At 46.0% G+C, this 23,888-nt stretch overlaps 2 protein-coding genes and 1 non-coding gene across 3 annotated transcripts; 2 read left to right on the top strand and 1 right to left on the bottom strand.

Annotated features, from left to right (window-relative positions):
- Positions 1 to 76: 76 nt before the first annotated feature.
- LOC117894957 (myb-like protein Q) lies at positions 77 to 12,757 on the top strand. The gene is made up of 5 exons (XM_034802287.1): positions 77 to 679; positions 2,962 to 3,729; positions 3,850 to 3,954; positions 4,016 to 4,119; positions 11,816 to 12,757. The coding sequence occupies exons 1-5, from the start codon at positions 160 to 162 to the stop codon at positions 12,617 to 12,619; spliced, it is 2,301 nt and encodes a 766-aa protein (XP_034658178.1). The 5' UTR covers positions 77 to 159; the 3' UTR covers positions 12,620 to 12,757.
- Trnac-gca lies at positions 4,173 to 4,244 on the top strand. Its single transcript has one exon. It is a non-coding gene; the product is annotated as a tRNA-Cys (tRNA).
- A 5,129-nt stretch (positions 12,758 to 17,886) lies between the features above and the next one.
- On the bottom strand, positions 17,887 to 23,170 carry LOC117894286 (sodium-coupled monocarboxylate transporter 1). The gene is made up of 7 exons (XM_034801245.1): positions 22,798 to 23,170; positions 20,025 to 20,803; positions 19,803 to 19,964; positions 19,624 to 19,739; positions 19,200 to 19,559; positions 18,668 to 19,129; positions 17,887 to 18,604 (listed from the first exon to the last, which is right to left on the bottom strand). The coding sequence occupies exons 2-7, from the start codon at positions 20,697 to 20,699 to the stop codon at positions 18,265 to 18,267; spliced, it is 2,115 nt and encodes a 704-aa protein (XP_034657136.1). The 5' UTR covers positions 20,700 to 20,803; positions 22,798 to 23,170; the 3' UTR covers positions 17,887 to 18,264.
- Between the last annotated feature and the right edge of the window lie 718 nt (positions 23,171 to 23,888).

Here is a 23,888-nt window from a genome sequence, read left to right as displayed (position 1 = left end):
GCTGCAGAGGTCCTGCGCCGAGGATAATGTCACAGTCTGCACGGGCTCTGCATTCAGTTCGATTTGAGCACTCGACGCGAACGCGACGGCCACACACGGGATACGAGAACAGAAAGAAGAAACTTAAAGCACTCCCACAGAGCGAGAGAATCGAGCGTAATGTCAACGGCCTTCCTCGTGGACAGTCTCCTGCATGCACAGCAGACGTACACGGAGAGCCAGCTGAAGTCGAGCCTGAGCGAGATGCTCCTGTCGCGTCGTGCCGGGGAATCGGGAGTCGTGGAGTCGCGGGAGGTGCCGCCACCAGAGTCGATGTCGGTGTCCCCGGTGGAGCAGCGGCCGGACAGCTGCAGTTGCTCGAAACGCGGCTACAAGTGTGATAAGTGCCGGGAGCGCCGTGCGGAGAGTGTCGACAGCATCGAGGAGATGGACGACGATGAAGACTCGTCGGCGGATGAGATTGTGGCCGACATTGAGGAGGAGCCGCACTTGGAGGAGGATGAGCTGGACGATGAGGAGATGCAGGCAATCAAATTGCCCAAAGTGGAGCCCAAGGAGACCACCATTCCGGCGGCCGGGGCAACCACCATCCTGAAGGATAGCAACAGCAAACCCATTCTCAAGTTCAGTGTCAGCGCCATCCTGGGCGACACACGGGAGGGAGTTCGCGTGCGGAATGGTAAGAGATGCGTCGATCCCTGCGAGAGGCTCAACAAAACGGATCCCCACACAAACGAGGCTTGGCAATTAATTTGCCGTGGCTAATGCCAAACATCAACAAAACAGACATACAATTGCAATATGAAAAGCCAAAAGAATAACAAAAATCTGGGCCAAAAATGTTCCCTGATGCTGATCCTTCTCCTGGTACTTCGCAGTTTGCCTTCGCTTTTTGCGCCGTGAATTTTTATTATTGTCTGTGTGGCCCTAAGCCCTCGGGGCCTGGCAGGCTGTAAAAACACAACCACACCTAATCATGTTTAAATTATTGGGCCTGAAACCCACCGAACTGAATGCCGTGCCGCAACCAGTTCCGCTCTTCCGATGCGACTTCCGCGGCGATCCTCTGTCTCTTCCGCTCGCTGCATTGCGGCTGCGCGTGCTGCTTGCATCGGGGGATGACTGTGGCTGATCCTTGGGATCCTTAGGGTTGTGGGACCGCACCAAAAGTAGGCGGAACAAATCGTCCATCAGTCAATGTAACAGCCTCAGCCTCGTCCGTTTTTTAGCTGAATCTGAATGTGTGCCGTGGACACTCTTTGTTCTCTCTTTCTGTGGCATTTACGGGATTGTGGGATTGCTGGATTGTGGGATTGTAATTGTCATGTGATTACTGTTGTCGGGTTTATATTCGAATATTAATGAGTGGGCTGCAACTAGCTGATTTCCCATAATTTATCTGCGTTTTTTATGCGATTTTATTGGCAATATTTTAGGGTTAAAATGGAACGATTTTAGCTGTGATTATTTTTTATGGCAGAAGCGTGGCAGAAATATTAAAATGGAAGGGAAATATCAGCGCTTATCAATATATATTAGTGGTTTATGGAACCCTAATGAAATTTGAGTTAAAAGAAAAGACTTGAGGCGATCTTTGTGTCGCTTTAAAGGATAATTGTGGAGGCTTCCCCCTGGCATTTACTCTTCCATCTTTCTCCACTAGATTCAACTAATTGACACATCCACATTCACACCCGCAATTAGCATCGTTTCCCAATCAATGAACCAATTAGAATGATTTGCCAAAAACCAAAACTAAATTGCCTTTTTGCCACACAGCTGAACTTTTTGTTTGGGCAGGCCAGAAACTTTCGTTTAGCGGCAGATATTTTGCACATTTCGCACAGCTGCAGATAGTCGTGGGGGCAGGGCAGCAACCGCCGACAAACAAACAGAAAACAAACAAAAGTCGAACGAACAATTATAACTTAATTTGTGCGCTCATTAGGCACACATGTGCCACACCACAACGCACAGCACACACACACACGGAAATTGGAGGCTCCACAGAAATGGAAATGTTTTTGGGGGGTGCTGGTGGGCAGGCAAAAACTTGCGAACCACAAAGATGCGAGGCAGCAAACCGAACAGAGGGAACACAGGGGGGGACACACACAGGAGCGAACTAAAGAGGCGTTAATACGTTAATTGTTTCATATCTCTAATCGAATTAAAATCATATCCTGCATATCCTGCAGCGAGTGCCAGCCAGCCTGCCTGCCATCCTGTCAAAATGTGCGTGAAACGAGAGACAGAAACAGTGCTCGTGGGTGCGTGGGTGAGAGAGCGAGACAGCCACAGCAATGGCGTCTGCCTGCTGCTGCTGCCTTTTTGGGGTGTTTAATTAGAAAATGAAATGCAGCCACCAAAGCTCCCCACAAAAACTCACCCCTATCCGAGGCGAAAGGCGCCAAAGTTTGCTCTCAAGGTGCGATTGTGTCTGTCTGCCTGTGTGTGGAAGGTGGAGGGTTGGGGGCTTGGGTTTAATTATGCCAACTTCACACTGACACTTCAAAGCAGATTTCGGCTGCCATTGTTTTGGGGTTATGCGATGTGTGGGAGTACATGTTGGGGTGCCTGTCTGGAAGTTGGCAAGGAGACACAAGACAAGACACGCATCAAGGGTTGCTGTCTTGAGATGGCAAGGGGCGCTGTCTTGGAGCTGCCAGCTTGTGTGTTCCACGGCTGACAATCTGACAATGCTGGCTGGCACTTCAAAGTGCGTGTGGGTTGTGGGGTGTAGCCGAAAAGATAATGATTTAATTGTATAAGAAACGAAACATAAAGGAGTGTGGGTTATACTTTCCTCTGGCTAACTGCCTCTAGTTTCCCCTCTCTCTCTCTCGATCAACCACACATTTAACCAGTGACTGCCCATAGGCTGAACCTTCCTGCACCTATTTATAGTTAATTGCTTTCACCACTAATTGTTTTTCCCACCTCTTGCTCCTCCGCTCACAGAATTCATGCAACCGCAGCATATATGGCCTTATCTACAACAAAACTTTATGCAACAACACACACATCAATATCACCAACACCATCAGCAGCATCAGCAGCAGCAGCACCCACAGTTGCAACATTCGCATCACCATCAGCCGCCGCCGCCGCATCATCATCATCATCATCATGGGCCGGGGCATGCAGCCCATTTTCCGCATCCCGCATTTCTAACGCATCAACTGGCGGGGCATCCACATGCACAGCATCCACATCCACACTCCCACCATCAGCAGCAGCAGCAGCAGCAGCAGCATCCACATCCACATCCCCAGCAGCAGCAGCATCCTGGCAATAGTTGTCAACCGCAAACCGCAGCGACGACGGCCGCATCCTCGTCGTCGTCACCTGGCAGCACAATTAGTGATAGCGACAACAATCACAGCACCAGCACCAGCACCAGCAATGGCCAAAGCCAGAGCCAGAGCCAGAGTCAGAGTAACTCTGGCCAGGAGTTGGGCAATGCAAATGGCGACATGGAGGACAACGGCAATCGAAGATTAACGCAAGAAAAGCTACAGCAACAGCAGCAGCAGCAACAACAACAACTGTTAAACGGTCAAGCTGGTGGCGGGGGATTGCCCACACCGCCGCCGCCTCCACCGCCAGCGATTCATCCGGTGATTGCGAAGCCCATGCCCAGTCGACCGACCCCGTTCCTGCCGCACACCCTCAACCATCCGCACTTGCACTCGCTGCTGGCGCACTGCCGCAATCCCTACATGAGTGGTAAGAGTCCTGAGTCCTGAGTCCTGGACACAGCCCACCCGCTGTGCGCATTAACAAGTGTTTTGGTCTAATGCATTTCCTTCTCCTCCTCCCTCTCCCCACCGTTTGTTGCACTTGCAGTTGGCGCCCAAGTGTTTCCCCTGCCGCCGGGCCAGGGCTTCCCATGGGCCCATTCGACGCGTGGCAAGCCACGACGTGGCATGATGCGACGTGCCGTCTTCTCAGGTGCGTGGAGTGGGACACCAAGCCCCCAATGGATATTTTATAATTGTTGCTTTTATTTCAGACTCTCAGAGGAAGGGGCTGGAGAAGCGCTTCCAGCAGCAGAAATACATCAGCAAGCCGGATCGCAAGAAGCTGGCCGAAAGACTGGGCCTCAAGGACTCTCAGGTGAGCTTCGATCTGGGAGTTTATTTATACAGATTTGGGGATATTTATCAGTTGGGGGTATAGCTCAGGGGTAGAGCATTCGACTGCAGATCGAGAGGTCCCTGGTTCAAATCCGGGTGCCCCCTTTGTAACTTTTTTCCTTCCATTTTAATCCCACTGCATCGCTGACAAAGTGCCCCAGGTGGCCTTTGATCTCCTCCGCGTTCTTTCAAAGAGATTCTTCACTCTTTCCCTATAACATTTTCAAACCGAACACTCAATTAGCATTTGTCCGTTCCTCTCCCCGTCTAATTATTCACTTTTTGCTCAAACTTTATCCACTAAACTTTGACCCTTTGTTGGTGCAAGCAATCCATAAGCATCCATCCATTGCCTGTGATATGCCACTGGAAAAATCAATAAGCTCCGCCAGACTAAGAGCATAATAATAAGCATAAATAAAATGATGCCATTATGCTCGTAAAATTATATTTAACCGCTGATGAAACTTTTCAAATCAGCCTTAAATAAGCAGACAACAAAAGGCGACGGGAATATAAAATATACACAGAGTCCTCGTACTCGTCCTCGCACTCCTGCAGTAAAAACAAAGAGCGAAACAATGAAAATAAAACTCCGCCCTGGAACAGGGAGCAAAGCTCTTCGGTTCGGAAATGGCTGCGCAGAGTGGAAAATGGCAGCAGAGGAGGCAGAAGGAAATGGGAGCAGGGCAGGGCAGGGCGGTTGCTCCTTGAAATGCGCAGTCGCTGGGGTCGGGCGGGGCGGCTGTCGTCTTGGGTGGTCGCCAGCCAGCCTGCTGCCTGTATATATCCAAATATATACAAGAGAGGCAGAGCGAGAGCTGATATATAAGCAAAGGTCGGAGAGTGCTCTGTGGAGCTGTGTGTGTGGCGTGGAAATATAATGAAATTATAACGAGCTATAAGAAATTCATTTCGACCGAGGAGACTGTAGCTGAAGTCGAGAAGGCAGACAGACACGACTGAGGGGCAGCTTTCATTGATTTCTTTCTTCTTTTTGGCTGCCCTTTCCTTCGCTCTGTGTGTCATGCAATAATTAAATTAATTTTTGTTAAACTCGAAGAAGAGAAAGCGCAATGCAGAGGAAGAACCTTTTCGCATTTTCACATGGCAGCGAAATTTGCGTGGCCAATTCGGGCTTGTCACAATGTAATCGATCACAACTCAATCACAGTGGCAGTCGGAGACCCAGACACAGTGCCAGGACCCAGCAGTTGTCACCACCGTTGAAAGGGATGCATGCCAAAAGGCCGACGGCTGCGGCAGAGTCCTGCTGATGATGATGATGAGGCTGATGACTGACAATGTTCTGCCAAATTAGTGCAGCTCTTTTTTTGTTGCTGTTCCTCCTTTCACTAGCACATATGATTCATAAAAATGTTTCATAATTGCACAATAAGCGTGTCCAGTTTTGGATTTGAAACATGAATTCATCAACTCATTGCACATGTCACGCCCCTCGATCGATCGATCACTTACACCTTAATGATCTTATAATGCCCCTAGACCTAGGTCGGGGTCGGGCATTCCGTCTGGAATATAATCTTACCAAGTATTGGCTGTGGCTACAGATGCTGCAATTCTCGTATTTAAACGTCGATCGATTATTTGCCAAGTGCGGAATTATACAAGTTGCGTTGTTATTGACTTACGGCTTACGGTGTGGAAGTGGGTCACAAATAGCTGCTCTAAATCGTTTTGTACTTGCAGTTGCTTACGTTGAACAGCAAGCAGGCAGGCAGGCAGCGTCTATGTGGATCTAGACAGTTCCACAACAACTCCAGACTTGTTGGGGAGTAGCAAAAAGATGGGGGAAAATGTAAAGAAACAAAGGGAAAGTTTATAGAACTAAATCAGCAATTCAAAACCCTTAGAAAAGATCATTCACATGTGGCACATTTTGGGTTCCTTTTGCAGCATTCAAAATCCCATTGACAGCGGTTGCTTTTCTGCTCGGCCCTTACTATTATTTTATGATTATTATCCCCCACTTTTGCCCATAAATCTTTGAGTGAGAACAGTTCAAAGCATTCATCAATTGCAGTTTGTCAAATTGTGAGAATGGAAAACGAATAAAAAATGGAGAAAATGTCGACGGTGACAAAAACAAAAGGCAAAGTGGGCAGGGAGAAGCAACAAAAATGTGCAAAAATGTCAGAAAAATTCGCAATCATAACGCAGCGGGTGTCCGGCTTGCGGTAGCTGGACCCACGAATGGGGACCTGGCACCCAGGACAAAGGACACACAAAGTGTTGGCCAGCCGGCGGCCATGGCGACACCGAGAGAAAGCTGAGAGCTCCATTAACGAGCAGCTGCTGGGGGATGCGAGGCTGTGGGCTGTGGGTTGAGGGAGAACCTGGACAACGGTCCGAGTGCTGCTGCTGCTGCTGCTGCTGGTGTGGGTGTGGGTGATGAACGAGTGCGGATATTCACACTCGAGAGACACAGGTTGAGTGTATGTGCGAGTGTGTGTGTATGGCTGTAGTGTGAGTGGATTGCATTGCGCCTAGCTGTATGCAACATGATTTAAGAGCCTTCATCCTTCGTTGTGCTGCACTTTTTTGCGGCCATTTGTTGTTCATTTCACTGCAGCCCCCCCACACCACTCACCGCTGCCTGCCATAAATATTCTCATATATTGCACTGGGCCTGCAGTGGACCAGCAGCCGGAGCAGCCACATGAGAGATGTCCAGGAATGGTTTCAGCGTCGCGTGCCTTGTGGTCTGCCGAACGTTGCATTGATGATGGTGAATGGTGAATGGTGAATGCTGGCTGCGGATTCAGGTGATTCATCATTTCGAGTGTTGTTCATTGCAACGTTTATTGCGATTTTTACAAACGCACTCGAAAAATCGCGCCGGGCCCAGGCCAAAAACCGCGTGCGTTTATTGCAGCTCAAAACGCGATTTATGGGGCGACTTTCTGGTCTGTGCTTTTTTTTCCCCCGCGACTGTTTGGAATGCAAGTCACGTGCAAAGGCGTGGCCGAGTATCCTAATGGTTATTAACTGGTAGATTGGAGTAAATAAAGCGGAGAGAATGGCAGGAGCTGCATTCGTAATGAATAAAAACTCTCTTGGGAATGAGTGGAAGATAATTTAGAGATTTTCACATTGCAAAGTATTCAAATCAAAACACTAAAAACCACAATCTACGCAGATTAATCCGCTGTGCTACCATCTTGAGAGCATTCCCATCGTGGCACACACCCTCCAATAAGCCCAAACACACACACTCTGTCCATCAGTCACGCCCCTCTTCAGTGGGGGCAGTGCAACTGACAGTTACCAGCCTCATAATCCGCTCGCTATAAATTTAATTGCCATTAATGACACTTCAGAGCTGGCTGCTCTCTGGTCCCTGGTTGCTGTCTCCAGGCGTCTGCCACAGCCAAAGCCAAAACAGCGGAAATGAAAACATCTTGAGGCTAAATGTGATTTGCATTTTTAAATCAATACACAAAAGGCCATGGGCTAAAGGCGGCAGGCTGATATTTGCCGTGCAACCCCCGCAGACACAGCGACACACACACACCCGCAAACACACACACACACACTCCAACACACACACGTGTCTGGGTCTCTCTCTTTTCTCTGCGGCAACTTTTTAAGTGTCATGTCCAAAACAAATTCGTCTGTTTTTGATTTGTCGAAAAATGGGGGAGCAAAAAAAAAGAAAATACTCGTAAAGCAGGGCCAGAATGCCAGAGCGGATAAAGGATAAAGGATAAAGGAAATTCCCGCCAACGCTCGGCAATCAACTGTGGAATCTCCCCGACTGTGTCGCTGTCTCTCTTCCTCTCTCTCTCTCTCTCACTGTATGGCACTTTTGGCATTTTTCACGTTATAAATATTTTTATTTTCATTTCAGTCTGCCAGTGTGGAGTGTGGCATTGGTGGCACTGTCGCTGGCGGGTGGTGAGGGCGCAGACATTTTTCCAAAATTTCGTTTTTATTTGGTTTGTGATTTCGATTTCTTTCTTTCTGCGGCGGCTTTAAATGAATTCGAATGATAAATAATTGCTGAATGGGAAGTCCCCGAATCCCCTTTTTGCTGCAGATATTTAACACACTCCATTTGGGTTGGTCTTTTGTGATATTTGCCTTTGTTTTTTATGAGCCTTGTTATCCTTTTTAGTGGCTAGCAAATAGTGATTCCATTGCTGAGATGGATTAAGTTTTAGATAGTTTTGTGAGACTACAAATGAAGTGATTTAGGGCTGAGTTATTATAAAAATAATTTAATAAATTTTATATATTGTTAAGTAAATATTTTGAATGGTTGATTCAGCTCTCAAGAATTATCTTTTGATTTCACATACATAGCACTCACATTTCCCATAGTTGTCCCTTTCCTTCCTTAAGTTTCCATCCATCCAAAACTCTCCTAACTTATCGTAGACTTGAAACATCTTCAACTTCCTGCACTTTCTTGATTCCCCTATTAATGCCAAATCAATTTACATTTCCATTTCACTTGTCTGCAATCAAAGAACACTTAAACACACCCGAAACATGTTCATAACTCAAATTTCATTTCAATTTGCCAATTCTGGATGCTCCCTCCCCTTGGGAAACATTAAAAACCATCATTTGCAGCTTTGGTTACAAAATAAATTGTTGACAAATTGCTAAATAAATGCTCGCCCCGCCACAATCCAAAGTATTTGGCAAACACTTCAGCCACTGTGGGGGCTGGGACCCTCCACTAGAACAATAACCACAACGAGGAGCGGCAGGAGCTGAGATTGGGTTTGGGTTTGGGTGCACAAATCGAGCATGGCCAGTAGATGGACAGTAACCCAAAACGCACTGCCAACTGCTGTTGGAATGACTTTGGCAAATAGTAGCAGACTATTTAATACGCTATTACGCCGCATATCGAATGACATTTCGGGGGTGGCCCAAATGGGTTGACAGCGGCCAACCAACCATCCCGTATCCCAGCCTCATTAGTTAACACATGTTGCCCCGGCCGAGATTGGCAGAAGTCAGAAACTCGAATGGGCAGGGGGGAGCGACTTCATTCCCATTTCCAACTCCATTCCAGCCTCCCCTCGGCGCAACAACAGCTTGTGCTCATTGCCCAAAGTCAATTTTCGGGCAGCAAAAACGTAGTAGAGGGGAATGGCAGGGCAGGGCAGGGCAGGGCAGGGCAGGCCGCACTTGGCCCAAGCAATTTGTAGCTGAAACTGAACCGCTTACCCACTCCCACAATAGTCAGCAAGAGCTGACTCTCATTTCTGGGTGGTTTATAAAAACTTCAAACAAATTCCATGCGCGTTATGCTGGCAGCGTGTCAGAAAAATATGTTACTTATCGTTTTGGCTTATTCTCTCTGTGTCTCTACATGGCAGGGGAACTACGCTAAGGGAGCAGAGAGTAATATGTGTGGTGGCTCTTTAACAAAGTGGCAAACAGTTTAGCTGGAATTGCTTAGGAAAATTGCTGCAAAAGAACTTCATTCTGGACTGTAATTGAAATGATAATTGCAATGAAAGAGATAAAGCTTTGCAGAGGAACTTATTAAAGGCAAAATTAAATCAACCACAGTTCAGCTTTTGCCACACAAAACTCTATTAAATAAACATCATTCCCGGCTTAAAACTTAATTTAAATCGCTGTGGAAAAACATTTACCCTAATTACGTGGCACAACAATTGAATTTGAATTTGAATTTGGGTTTTGTCGTCGTCGCCACCATAAATATTAGCATAAATTTTAATTATTTACTGACCGGCAAATATTAAGCGAATATTTTTGTGTTAGACAATAATTATATGTATGATGTACGCGGGGCAAGGGCAGGGCAGGGGCACATTACATGGCCAATATTTGTTAACAAGCTGGGGACTACGATTACGAGTACTCGCAGTACAATAATATAACTAAAACTCGACCCGTTTCGGTGTACGTAATATTGCAATTGATATTTCTCCTAACAATTTCCATGCGATGCGAGTTGTTCGATTGAGGAATTTCCGTTGCGGAATAATTACAGCATGCAGTCCGAGACATCGGTAGACATCGGTTTAACTGGAACAGGTTCTAATTATAAACGTAATCTTTAGCTTCTGCCCACTGTCTGTGTTGTGCGAAGGCAAACGTCATAATTTCAAGCTCATTAAACTTGGTAGCCGCCGATAGAAAGTTGAAATAGAAAAGTCTGCGACAGAAAGGAAGGAAGTGCGCTGCCCAATTTTCCGAGACGCCTCCCCCTCTTTGGCACACTAAATTGCACGCTTTATAATTAATTTCCATCAGAAACAGACGAGACGATGACGACGGTGGGCAGTCGGTGGCTAGAGCAAAAGTCTCTGTCCTCTGGTCCTCTGTCCTCCCCCGCCAGTTACGACTGACTTTTGGGCTGTGGACGGGAGCCATAATCATTAATCTTATCGCCGCCTGAGCTTATTATTTCAATTGCTTGCGGGGATGGGGTTGATGGTTGGATTCCCACTGGTGGGTTGGAAAACTCAATGACCGGAAGTAAGCGGAACAGCAAACTGAAAACATTTTTGGCACGTGTCCCTGGGGCATTATAGTCGTTTGGCTGTCGAAGAAATCTCTGCGGTTAATCGCTTGTTTAACATGTCAGCAACTTTTTTACTTATTTATTTATAAATGCTTAGAGATTAGGGTCGGCACGGCAATGGCTTTCCGTTTTCCAATTTCACGCATCAATTTGCTCGAAAATTTCACATCAAGTCACAATCTAATTACCGCAGAAGAAGGAGTGCGGCCCATAAATTGTTGCAAATTGTTTGGGCATTTTGCAACAAAGTGCGAGTGTCCTGCTGTGTCATAGGCATGCACACAAGAGGCAGGAGCAACAAGAACGCAACACCCACTGCATAATAACTCACAAACAGTCGCCGAGGTGGTGGCACGGTCCAGGTCCCAGAGTATCCTGCAAATCTGCTTCAAGTGTCTGTGCCTTGGCGCTGCTTGCCTGTCAAATGCAGCAAAGCAACAGGGGAAAACACACAGGGAGACACACAGATAAACAGAGAGACAGAAATGGACAAAGACTGTCTAGAGGGGGAATGAATGAATGGCAAACTTACAGCATTTTTGCTGGACCAACTTTGTGGCCTCAACAGTGGCAACCAAATATTCCGCAAATTCGTAGAAATCTTTACACTTTTCCTTGCACATTTTGCACCACTATGCAGCACTTTTCTCGGCACTTAACTTTGTTTTGTTCCACTGTGCGGCCGGGCCTCTAATCAATTTGTTGCCGCTTTTGGGTAAATGTCTCTCTAATTTGCATTTATTATGGATATGCTTGGGCGTCTGGCGCTGGCATTGCAGTTCAAACTTTTACTCTGGCCAGGACCAGGGCCACGCCCACACACACGACAACATAACGCAGAAGGTTGAGCAGGGAGGGGGAAACTGAGAGGGCGGACGCGTAGTTGGTAGATTGTAGATTCAATTTGCCACAGAAAAGTTTATTTGTCGGAGGGAAAAGTTGTTTTGTGACCGGAAAAACGTTGAAGGAATTGGAACTCATCCGCCCCTGTGGCCATGAAAAGTTTTTTGGGGGGAAAAACTAGAGTCCGCTGCTGCCTGGGCCAGACAGCTTTCCATCCGAAGATGGACAGCATTAATTACCCATTTCATTGCAAGATTGAATCCATATCTAACTCGGGTTTTTATCCTTTCGTTTGCAGGTGAAAATTTGGTTTCAGAATCGCCGCATGAAGTGGCGAAACTCCAAGGAGAGGGAGCTGCTGGCCAGCGGCGGTTCCCGCGACCAGACGCTGCCCAACAAGAACAATCCCAATCCGGATCTGTCCGATGCCAAGTGTGATCGACCCCTCACACCGATCTCCCCCTCCCTGCTGTCGCCCAATGGCAGTGTCACGCCGCCGCCGCCGCCTGGTAGCATTGCCAAGGATGAGCCGCCGCCGGCTGCTGTCACACCCAAATCACCGCAGTCCGTCAGCAGCAGGAGCTCGCCGTGTCATCCCTCGGCGGGGTATGCGGGAATGCAAATGAGCTCGCCACCCCCACTCCTCACCAGCCTCAAGATGAGCGATCAGTCGGGCAGGGCCACACCCACGGGCGGATCTGGGGGCGGAGCAGCCACAACGGTTTCATCGGCAGCCTCCTCGCCGCCGGGTGGGAGCAGTGCGGCCGAGTTTCAGGCCAAGATCAATGCCGAGATGCAGAAGCAGCTGGTGGCCGCCGATCTCAAGTTCAAGCTGGAGAGCAGCATCCAGGAGGCGAAGCAGCGGCGCTTCGAGCAGCTGCAGCAGCAGCTCCACCACTCGCCGCACTTTACTGCCATGCGCGAGGTGGAGCTGGCGGCGGCGGCAGCAGCAGCACAATTACACCACCATCACCAGCAGCAGCAGCAGCAACAACAGCAGCAACAACAACAGCAGCAGCAGGGCTCTGAGTTCATGAAGCTGTACTACGACGACTACGATGACTCCAACTCCGACAGCGATGAGGAGATCAGTGTGACGTGATTCGGGAGACGCGGAGGAGGAATCACTGTAAATATCCGTTTTAATTGTACAATTTATTGCAACATTGAAATTATTGTATTTAATATGTGTATAATATTTTTTCGAATTTAAATTCACAAACGAAATAAACTTCTTTGAAAAATCTATGAAAATATGTACTCTAAATAGGGAGGAAGAATGCTTGAAAAGCAAAGAAAGCTCAAAAAAATGCAGGGCACACAGCTTATCTCCATTCCACCTCCATTCTCCCTCCATCCTTCTCCCACACAACCACTGTCACGCGCACACAAACATTCAAGCGAAGAGACGAATGCTCGCAATGTTTCTTTTTGGGAATAGAAGAGAGAAGAAGAACCCGAGCGAAGAAGAATATTATAAGAATAAGAAACAATAAGTGTTTATAGCAAAGAGGAGTATGCTAGCAATAATAAAAACAGTAAAGAAATGTCAAGGTCAGACTTACCTTTGGTTCATAACTAGAAGCGTTGCTTGCAGCATTGGCTGTTCTCTTTCCACCCGCACGATAAGTGGAACGGGAATGTGCGAATACGTTAGCGACGATTTTCGAACAAACGATTTACGAAACGAAAACGAAAACGCACCAGATCAACCAAAGGAATTCCAAGAATTCCAGACACATTTCACTGAGAGCACACATTTGGGTGGGTTAAAATAAGGTGAGGCATAATGGGACTAGAAGCACTAAAGAGAGTGGGAGATCACCAAGACCTCACCTCACAATTCAAGAGAGCGACGACACGCTGCACTTCTTATTGCTTCTCTCCTTTTCTTGACATTGAATATTGGAATGGGAAGGGGAATCTTCCCGCGTTTTTTTTCCATTTTTGCACACACTAACACACATTGCCAGAGATCTGCATAAAAAAATTCACAGAACACTTATCACTTTCACTTATTGCCCATTTTTTGCTGCCACTTTTTGTTTTGCCTTTTTGTTGACTGCTGCCGCCTCTCTGGATCAGGAACTTTTTCATGCCATTTTTGGGCCTTTTTCTTCTAAAACACTGCCCCACTATACTGCAACCACTTCACACACATTTCACTTTCACTTTTCACTTATTGCCAATTTTTTCCGCTGCCGCTCTGCCTTCTTATGCCATTGGGGATCAGGAACTTTTTCTTGCCATTTCCAACCAACTGAGAGAGCGTCGACACGCTGCACTCGTCGCTCTTTTCGTACTGCTTTTATCCACTGCTTCACATAGGGAATTGAAGAGAAAAGATGAGTCATCACAACTTTTTTTTTGCATTATTTGCACACATTTTATGCCATCAGGATCAGGAACTATACTGCAACCACTTCACTTCACAACAACACTGCACTGCACCACACTGAACCTTCACTTTTCACTTATTGCCAACCGCTGTCGCTGCTTTGCCTTTTCTATGCCATTTTGCCGTTTGCTGCCGCCTCTTTGGATCAGGAACTATACTGCAACCACTTCACTGCACATTTAATTACACCAAACACTACATTGTACCACTGCGCGACAATTTTCCCGATGGATTTTTCATCCATTTCCCGATTTTCGCGACCCGAAACGCGGAGCTGTCTCAAAACCACGCGCTTTGTCCGTCCGAAAAATTGCAAGTGAGAGAGCGGCGCTGATTTTAATGCGTAGGTGGCTTAGTTTCTGGAACATTCCATGCTCTCCTTCTCAAGCGCTTTCCAATTGCTCTCTCATTTGACTTTGTCTTTTCCCTTCTCCTTCTTCTACTTGAAGAGAGGGTGCGTTTGTGCATTGGACGAGTGACCACTTGTTAATGCAACGGTGAATTGCGAGAAGGGGAATGTGTCCAATAGCTTGGTTGGTTTGTGGATGGAGAGGGGAGTAGAAGCACCGTAGCCCATAAGGGGAGTAGGGAAGGTGACTATGGACAGCATGGAATGTTCAAGAAACTAAAACACCTACACATTCAAATCTGAGCCGCTCTCACACTGTGTGCGTTTGTTGAGTTCCCTCTTGCTAATGCAACGGTTAATGGCGAGAAGGGGAAGTTGCTGCCTATCTGAGTTGGCTTGTCTTGAGAGAGGGGGAGAAGATGCCGAACAGACCATAAGGAGAGCGTAGAAGGTGACAGAGGGCAACATAGAATTTTCTAGAAGCGCATTAAAATCTGTGCCGAAAAATTGCAAGTGAGAGAGCGGCGCAGATTTGTATGCGTCGGCGGCTTGGTTTCTAAAACATTCCATGCTCTCCTCCATAATCGCTTCCTAATTGCTCTCTCATTTGACTTTGACTTTTGTGTTCTTCCTCCCTTACTTCAACAGAGCGAACGCTGGGACGTGAACTGGTTAATGCAACGGTGAATGGCGACAAGGGGAATGTGCTCAATAGCTTGGTTGGTTTGTGGATGGAGAGGGGAGTAGAAGCACCGCAGCCCATAAGGGGAGTAGGGAAGGTGATATTGGTCAGCATGGAATGTTCGAAAAACAAAGCCACCTACACAGACAAATCTGCGCCACTCTCGCACTCTGTGTGTTGAGTGCTGTCTTGCTAATGCAATGGTAAATGTTGAGAAGGGGAAAAAGGCTTTTGGTGAGAGAGGGGAGGAGATGCCTAGCAGATCATAAGCAGAGCATGGGAGGTTAAATTAGTTTCAAGAGCATTCCATACTCCCCTTCAAAAGCACTTCCAAATGGCTCTCTCATTTGAATTGCGCTTTCGTCTTCCCCCTCTCCTACTCCGAAAGATCGAACGTTTGTGCGTTAACTTGCTAGTGCGACGGTGTATTGTGAGAAGGGGAAAGAGCTGTGAACCTACGTTGGTACATACATACAGTGGCGGAAAAAATAATAGAAACGACATTTTTTTTCGATCTTTTCAAAATTTTGTTCAGGGAATATTTTTTTTTTTTTAAGTTTCATAATTTTTATTGATAGCCTGCATAACAATGTTTGAAAATGTAACAAAAAAATAATTTTAAAAAAACTCGATATACCAGAAATAAATTTTCATAGTTTTTAGGGCCGGAAAAAATAATAGAAACGAAGTCTAATTTTTTCATAACTTTTCTTAAAACGGTTTTAAGCGAATTATATTGGTAACAATTCATAAACCAACGGCCAAAGAAGATATAAAATAACTTTTCCCGTTGATCCGGTTGTGTTTGTTGTTTTTAGAGCTTCAGAATGGCTCGCGGAGGACATTGTGCGGATATTAAAAGAACAAATATCCTTACACCAGGATATGAAGGTCACACAACGTCTGATAGTGTTACTATTCTAAAATGGGTTTAATAAAAGCTTTTTCGACGATTAAGGACAAAAAATAACGAAACACACGCGGAAGAATGCACGCAACATCGGCTTGGTTCGACACACCACCTTGTTCAAAAATCAAAAAAAAATTGTTTCTCTCTTTGGAAAATTTGAAAATTGATCTCAATGCATCGGTTAGTAGTCGTACTATATGACATAGGTTGATTTAGGTCGATAAAAAATTACACAAAGCTAAAGTAGATGTATATGCTTACGAAAATGATATTCAGATAGGTACCCAATGCCCCAAGGTGCATTTATTTCGTCCTGGGTACATTTGGTCCTGGGAAGTTGTATTAAGGTGCCTAATATGAGATTTCCTAACAAATCTGAGCAAATTGACTTTAGTTTCATTTGCCTACAGCACATTTTTTTTGACTATACGAAATAATAGCACCTTGAGGCATTGAGTACCTTTCTGAATCTCATTTTCGTAAGTATATACATCTACTTTAGCTTTGTGTAATTTTTTATCGACCTAAATCAACTTATTTCATATAGTACGACTACTAACCGATGCATTGAGATCGTTTTTCAAATTTTCTGAAGAGAGAAAGAATTTTCTTTTGATTTTTGAACAAGGTGGTGTGTCGCACCAAGCCGATGTTGCGTGCATTCTTCCGCGTGTGTTTCGTTATTTTTTGTCCTTAATCGTCGAAAAAGCTTCTATTTAACCCATTTTAGAATAGTAACACTATCTGACGTTGTGTGACATTCATATCCTGGTGTAAGGATATTTGTTCTTTCAAAATCCGTACAATGTCCTCCGCACCCCATTCTGAGACTCTAACAACAACAAACACAACCGGATCAACGGGAAAAGCTATTTTATATCTTCTTTGGCCGTTAGTTTATGAATTGTTACCAATATAATTCGATTAAAGCCGTTTTTAAAAAAGTTATGAAAAAATTAGACTGCGTTTCTATTATTTTTTCCAAGACAAAAGCGTGGTCTTCATACAAATCAGGCTACACTGCTTAAAAGACTTACGAAAGGAGCCCTAGAGAGGGTCCTATATAAAGCCCTAATATCCTGCAACAAATCACACTTGCTTTGATGTAAACAACTTTCACCAAAAACAAAATATTTGGATTCAAGTGTGAATCGCCTGTCGTTTCTATTATTTTTTCCGCCACTGTATGTACATATGAAAGGTAGGTCACGAAAGATGTGAGAAGAGTGCAGCAGCGTATGCATCTCACAGCTTCCTTCTCTCCCAGCAAAAGGGCGAAAGTTGATGGCAGAACAAATGCGTAGGTGACGTCACCACTCTCTCACTCACTATTTTAGCAGGTGTTCTGTTCTCACTGGCCAATATTACTGACGTCACATGTTTTTCTTTGATATTAACCACGTCAAAAAAACAGAAAAAAAAATATTTAAAAAAAATATTAAAAAATTATTTAAAATAAAAAAAAAAATAAAAAAAAAAAAATTAAATTAAAAAATGTTCTAAAAAATAAAAATGCAAAGAGGAAAAATAAATAAATAAAAATATATTAATTATTGTCAAATATTTTGGGTAAATCAACACCCAGCTGATAACCGTGCAATTATAACGGGTTGGGAACTGCAATTGCATTCAATCTGCCGGACTAAATTAAATTATATTTTATTATTTATTTATTTTCGGAAATAAATGATTTTCATTTTTCTGTCAAACCGTTGCATGCATGCAGTTCCTTCGCTTTTTATGTAAGGATGTAGAAAAGGACTTTTCGAAATCTACATGTAGATATCCTTTATGTAGATATCCTGCAATGTAATAGGCTCAGGATTACAAAAACCAATAGCCAGCAGCGAGCAGTGGGGTAAAACATAAAGGAAAAGCCATACATCCACTCAATCAAATACTCCAGCCGCCTGATGGCAAGAAATTAAGCATTTTTTTGTTCAGCAACGTGGGGTATGCAACACGTAGAGCATTCTACGCGATAACTACATGCACAGAATGATCACTTTACATGAAAATCGAACTGAAACTTGGTTTACGCTTCAGCAGCGATGGCTGAATCAAGAATACAATATATATTTGTGTGTTTATTGTTTGCTTAAATATTAACTAAAGCTAAATTCACTTTCGTGGTAAAATTAGTAAAGTTTTTGTGTGTTTGTGGATACAGAATACTGTGGCAACGATTGCTCTCGCGGGGGGAGAAAGGGTCGGGTGTAGCAGCAATCGGGCTGTGATTGGACTTAAAACTAGAAATCACTCTTGCGACTAAGCTAGGACAGTTAGGATTGCGACTGGTCGTTTGTACATAGAGGTTACCGGTTACACAAGGAATACACTCCGGCCTGGAATGTCGAAAGGACATACCAAACCAAAATTCAAATTCGAAATCGATTTCGTATTCGATTCTATTCATCGTCGATGCGTATGGCATGGTTCACATGCCCCTGGATACCTGCCGTCTCTTTGGTTGTGGTTGTGGCTGGGATTGGGTCTACCGCTGCGGTGCTGGTGGTTGTGGTGGTGGTGATGGTGCTGTTAGTGGTGTACTGCACTTGGGAGTCGTCACTCTTGAAGACCTCCTCGGAGACGGCTTCGTTGTCGATGCCGCCCTTGCCGGTGATCTTCAGGACATTGCGTCGTTGATTAAAGTCGATTATGAGGGAGAATAGCCATCCCAGAAATACTGTCAACAGGCAGCCAATCATGCTGTACCACATGTAGCTCAGCCGGAAGATGGGCCAGGAACTGCAGGGAAAAGTGAACCAAATAAGCATCGAAATTGTAGTGGGATTTTCCAGATAAACTCACGTGAAACCTTCCTGCTTAATGGGATTCATTGATTCGGTGAGCAAACCCTCGAGTATGTTGGTCACATTCACATGACAATCGCAGTGCTCGATGGATGTGGGCAGTGGTGGCGACTCCACGCTGGCTATCTGTGCCACCACACCCACAAAGATCACCAGAGCCAGCGAGAGGAGACCACCGTAGAAGGCGCCCTTGGTGTTGGCCTGCTTGCAGGCAATTCCGAGCACAAACAGACCCAAGGTGACGCCACCGATGAGGCCATTCAGTGTGAGTGTCGCCTGCAGCACGCCGCCCAGATGCTCCACAATGAACACCAGCCCGAAGGAGGCAATGCCGTAGCCCAGGGACATCCACTTGGCATAGGTTGCGCCCTTCTCCGGTGAGATTTTGATGTTCATGCCATTGACAAGCAGATCCTCGCAGGTGACAGCCGACAGGGAGTTCAAGGCAGATGCCACAGTTCTGAATGGGGAAGAGACAAGACATGAGTAATGCTTCCTGGAGCTCTCGGAGTGTCATCGCTGATGCCTACCCCAAACTAGCCGCAAAGATGCCAGCCACAAAGATGCCCGCAATGGAGTAGATGTGCTCATAGGTATTGATCACGTAGAAGGGCAGCAGCTGATCCGTGGCCGAGATGCGACCCGCAGTCAGGGGATCACAGTCCGCATAGTGGTTGAAGACCATCAGCCCAGTGTAAAAGTTGAGCAGGAAGACGACAATCAAGCCGAGAATGGCAAAGCCCAGGGCAATCTTTGCTAGCTTCAGGGACTTCAGGGACATGCACTTCTGGACGGAGGCCTGGTTGGTGCAGAACAGCGATGTCCAGTAGAAGAAGCCGCCAATGACCACAGACCAAACGGTGTGGCGGGTCGTCGGATTGGGGTCAATGCTGCAAGAGAGAGGACAAATTAGAAGGGAAATCGTAGGATGTCTTTCTGGCTGTTCCAACTTACTTGAAGAACTCCAAGCGATTGAGTTCGGCGGCTTTCTGAAAGACCTGAATGGGTGTGCCGCTGTAGTAGCTGCCGAGACCCACAATCAATACGAGGGACACAGCGAGAACTGCAGCCTGAAGGGGAATGATAAAGGTTAGCCAAACGATCCTTGAAGATCCTCTATTTCGTTGCCTTACCTGAAATGTGTCCGCAATGACCACAGCCTTCATGCCGCCCTGCGACGAGTAGAAAACGCAGACCACATAAATCAGAATGACAGCGATCTTGGTGTCCAAACCGGTGGCCTTGGACAAGGCAATGGCAGGTGCGAGCACAGCCACAGCGGTGTAGAAGCACATCTGAAGGAGGAAGAAATTATTAAGCAAAGTTCTCTCTGTGGAGAAGATCTCTTAACGCACCTGAATGACATAGAGTACTGCGCCCAGGATGCGAATCTCCTTGCCGAAGCGTATGCCCAAGTACTCATAGCAGCTGGTAAGCTCCATCTTGAAGTAGATGGGATAGAATATCTTGACAGCCACTGGAATGACGAGCACCATGGGTATGACAATCAGCACGAATTGTGTGCCCTGGAAGTACATCTCGGATGGGTTGCCCAGCAGCTCGATGGCCGTGATGAAGCTGGTCGTGAGGCTGAGTGTCACAGGGAAGATGCTCATTTCGGAGCCGAGCAGGAACTCGTTGGAGGAGCTGCCGCCCTTCTGGAAGAACCCATAGAAGATGCCAATGCCCAGCGAGATGACCAGCATGCCGAGCAGGATCACATAATCGTAGCCGGAGAAGGTGGGCTTGTTGGTGGGCGCGCTGCACTCCTCCAGTCCGTCCGGCGCGGTGGTCTGCTGGGACTTGTAGGCCTGCAGCAGCAGTGTTGCCGCATTATCAAAGTCCACATGCTCCTGCGAGACAGAGGCGGGACTCTCGCCCCGCACAATCAGATACTTGTGACTGGAATCCAGCGGTGCGGAGCCCGAAGCTCCGGCGGGGCTCTTCTCCTGCAGCGCATAGGCGGTAATAGAATGCGCCAAAGCGCAGAGGGTCAGCAGCTTCAGAATGGTATCCTGGGTGGCGAACATCCTGCCTGGGAATGCGCAACTGCAACTGCAACGGCAACTGATGGGGCAGACACCTTCTTGGGTCGCTCACTCGCCGACTGTGGCCCCACAACGTTATGCGCGAACTGAAACGAAATGGAGCAGAGCGGACGGCTTAGATCATGGCAAGATCAAGGTTCTCGAAAAGAAATTGCACCAAGGCGGCAATGCCAAAAGCTTTCCATCCAGTGGGTGTCGCCATTAATTAATTAAGCGAACGAAATGAAATTCCAACAGTCTGTCGATATCTGAGGGAGGGGCAGTGAGTGGGGGCTGGACTGGTCGGGCCATTGGCCACAGCTTCGGCTTCCATGTTCAAGTACAAATATATTATTTCCTTAAACAAACAATTCCATTGGGGTGTACCAATAATTGCTTTATTATTAATATGTTTTCGTTATGGGGCAACGGCGACGACGACACTCGCTCAAGGCGAAAAATGGTTGTAAATGATTTTGGGGATAGTTAATCAATAGAGAGATGAGGGTGAAGGGATACTGGGAGGGTATTCTGGAATGCCATAAAGTACTTTTAGGATCCCATGTCAGCCGCTCGCACTTTTGCCTCTTTGTATCATTTCGGTGTCTGGTTTCCATTACAAAAACAATTCCGATATTCGCGTTCAATTGTTAAATCATAAAAGACACTCATTTGGCAATCGATAACCCAGTCCAGTCCACCCATACGAATCAATCAGCAATCCAATTGATTGCAACACTCTGCGGCAATCATTTTAATCAACCGAACTTAGAATCGCAGCCTCTCCTGCTCTGCTCCCAATTTTCCAGCCAATTTCAAACTATTAAAGAAAATCTGCTCCTGTGGCACACACACACTGATGCAATACGGAAACAAACACTCACACACACACACAGAGAGCGTGAGTGAGTGAGAAAAAGAGACAGACAGAGGAGACAAGGCAGAGGCAAAGTTTTGAGCGAAAAGTGAGAAATGCTCCCGCGCCGCCCAATTGAGATTTAAGCGAATTCAACTGGTTTATATCAGTGGCTTGTGGCTTGAGCCGGATTGCGCCGGTTTTGGCCAGAAATTTGCCATCCAACGGATCCAAAGAGAGCTGAAGGCAAGGCCTGGCGCGAAGAGTAGAGAGCAGCACGCGGAGATGCCTTAATGGAAGAGCGACCTAATCGAAAAGGTTCCACCCAGACACACACCCAGAGGTGGGCGCCGGGGAGAAACACGTTTCCACTCTTGCCTGGAGACAGTTGTAGGCAGTACACGGGTCGTATGCGTTCTGTTCTTAATTGGGGGCATTTTCTATGCCCCCCCTCCGACACTGTCTTCCCTTCGACCAGGGCAAATCATCATCATCTTTGTCTTTTGTATCTCGGAACTTGTCTCTCCGCCAATTGATATGCGTGTGTTATGTCTGCGCTTTGTTTTTGTATCTTTGTAGTTTTGGCTCTTCGATTTGTGTTGGTTTCTTGTTGATTATTAATATTCATATAAACAAAATAAACCGTTTGACATGAGTTGTGGCATGGGCCAGCTGGTGAAAGAAAGAGCACTTGCCACGGATCTAGCACGAGTGAAACTTGAACCTTGGAACACACAAATTGTAATGAAAAGTACGCCCAGTAGGTGAGGGCAATGGCCAGGGGGGCGTAAAGGGTTTTCGGCTAATTGGAGAGTGTCGTTAATGGCTCCGAGAAATCTGAGCTGCTCGACAGTTCTGCTCGTTTGATCGATTTATGAGTTCGCTAAATTTTTCAGCTGGTTTGGTTCGCTTTTTGTTTGTTTACTCGCAATAAAATGCTAACTTTTTGCCTAATTTCTTAACTAGTTTTTTAGTGACAATAAAAACATACAACGTCAATGGCAAACAACTTAATTTTGCACTTCTTTTGGGGTGCGCTAAGTGGCAGTTGGTTAAGGAAAATTAATTACAAAATATGAGCATGAGAATTAAAAAACAAATTAAGTGAGACACTTATTGGTGTGTGTAGAAAGTGTGCTTCATTTGCATTTTATAAACATAAAAATAAGTTAAGGTATAGAGTGTAATAGTTGTCAACTCAAACTGAAAGCCGCTTTCACCTCAGTTTTAAAATTACTTCCTCACCTTGATGCCGGATTTGTGCGATCCTTAAAGGATATATTTTGCGTCGTTGTCGTCTTCGTTTAGCACTCGGGTGGATAGGCGCACAGGCAGCTGTGTCTTAGGAATGTTCTGAATTGTAGTTGCAAGATGGTGCCTTGGTTATTTCTGTATTTCATTAACGTGTTTTTATCTCTTAGTTGGAGTTCACCAAACAATTATTTATTTATGGATCACTTTTGTGTTTTATTTGGAGAGTTTTGTTAACCCTTTTGGAGCTGGTTGTCCTGGTTGTGAATTTGTTCAACTTTGTGCACTTTTTCCTTGATGGTTTGTATTTTCACTGGATTTGATTGCCTATCGCTGTTCGAACGTATTGACAATTTTCAAATGAATGACTTTTGCCAGCGGCCGTTACGCTGTTTTATACGAGAGCCAGGCCGAGGCAGGCCCCCGGCAGCCAAGGCAGCGCCAAATCACAAATCATCGAGCAGAGGGAACCCCACTATACGCGAGGCTTTGGCGCTCTCTCTCCATCTCTCTCTCTTCGGGCGCCAAAGAAAGAGCGAAGATCGAACTAAGAGCAAGGCAAGCGACGGAGCCTATCGACGCCGGATATGCGATCGCCGAGATGCGATGCTCAACCAGAGACCCGAGAGCGAGAGCGAGAGCTGCGCCGCCGCTCAATTGATAGTCGATTGTAGGCGTCAGGGGAAAATCTTGTTTAAATGCAAAGATCTATTTTATATTTTATAGCACGGCTTGCAGTCCAAGCACTTCCTTGATATTACGTGGGGGATTACGAAAATCCCTTACTCAATCTATAACTCTAGAACGCTTTCAGCTAAACATTTTTTGTTATCAAACAAACAGCGGCGTGATCTTCCATGTGGAGCGCAATTCGTTCCGCAGAATGTAATGTAATGGAAAACGTGGCTAAAACTATTGCAAAAACATAAATAAACTTTGGGGAAGATAAACTGCTGTCAGTCATATTTAAATGTGAGAGGAATGTGTACCCCATTGTACCTCCCATTCTTGAACTGAAAATGCAATGAATCACCCATTCCCATGCCCATTCATTAGCATTCCATAGAATTATCTGCACAGCAGAC

The sequence above is a fragment of the Drosophila subobscura genome, chromosome J, assembly GCF_008121235.1.
Source record: "Drosophila subobscura isolate 14011-0131.10 chromosome J, UCBerk_Dsub_1.0, whole genome shotgun sequence".
NCBI classification, from domain to species: Eukaryota; Metazoa; Arthropoda; class Insecta; order Diptera; family Drosophilidae; genus Drosophila; species Drosophila subobscura.
This window is presented reverse-complemented; position numbering and strand designations above follow the sequence as displayed.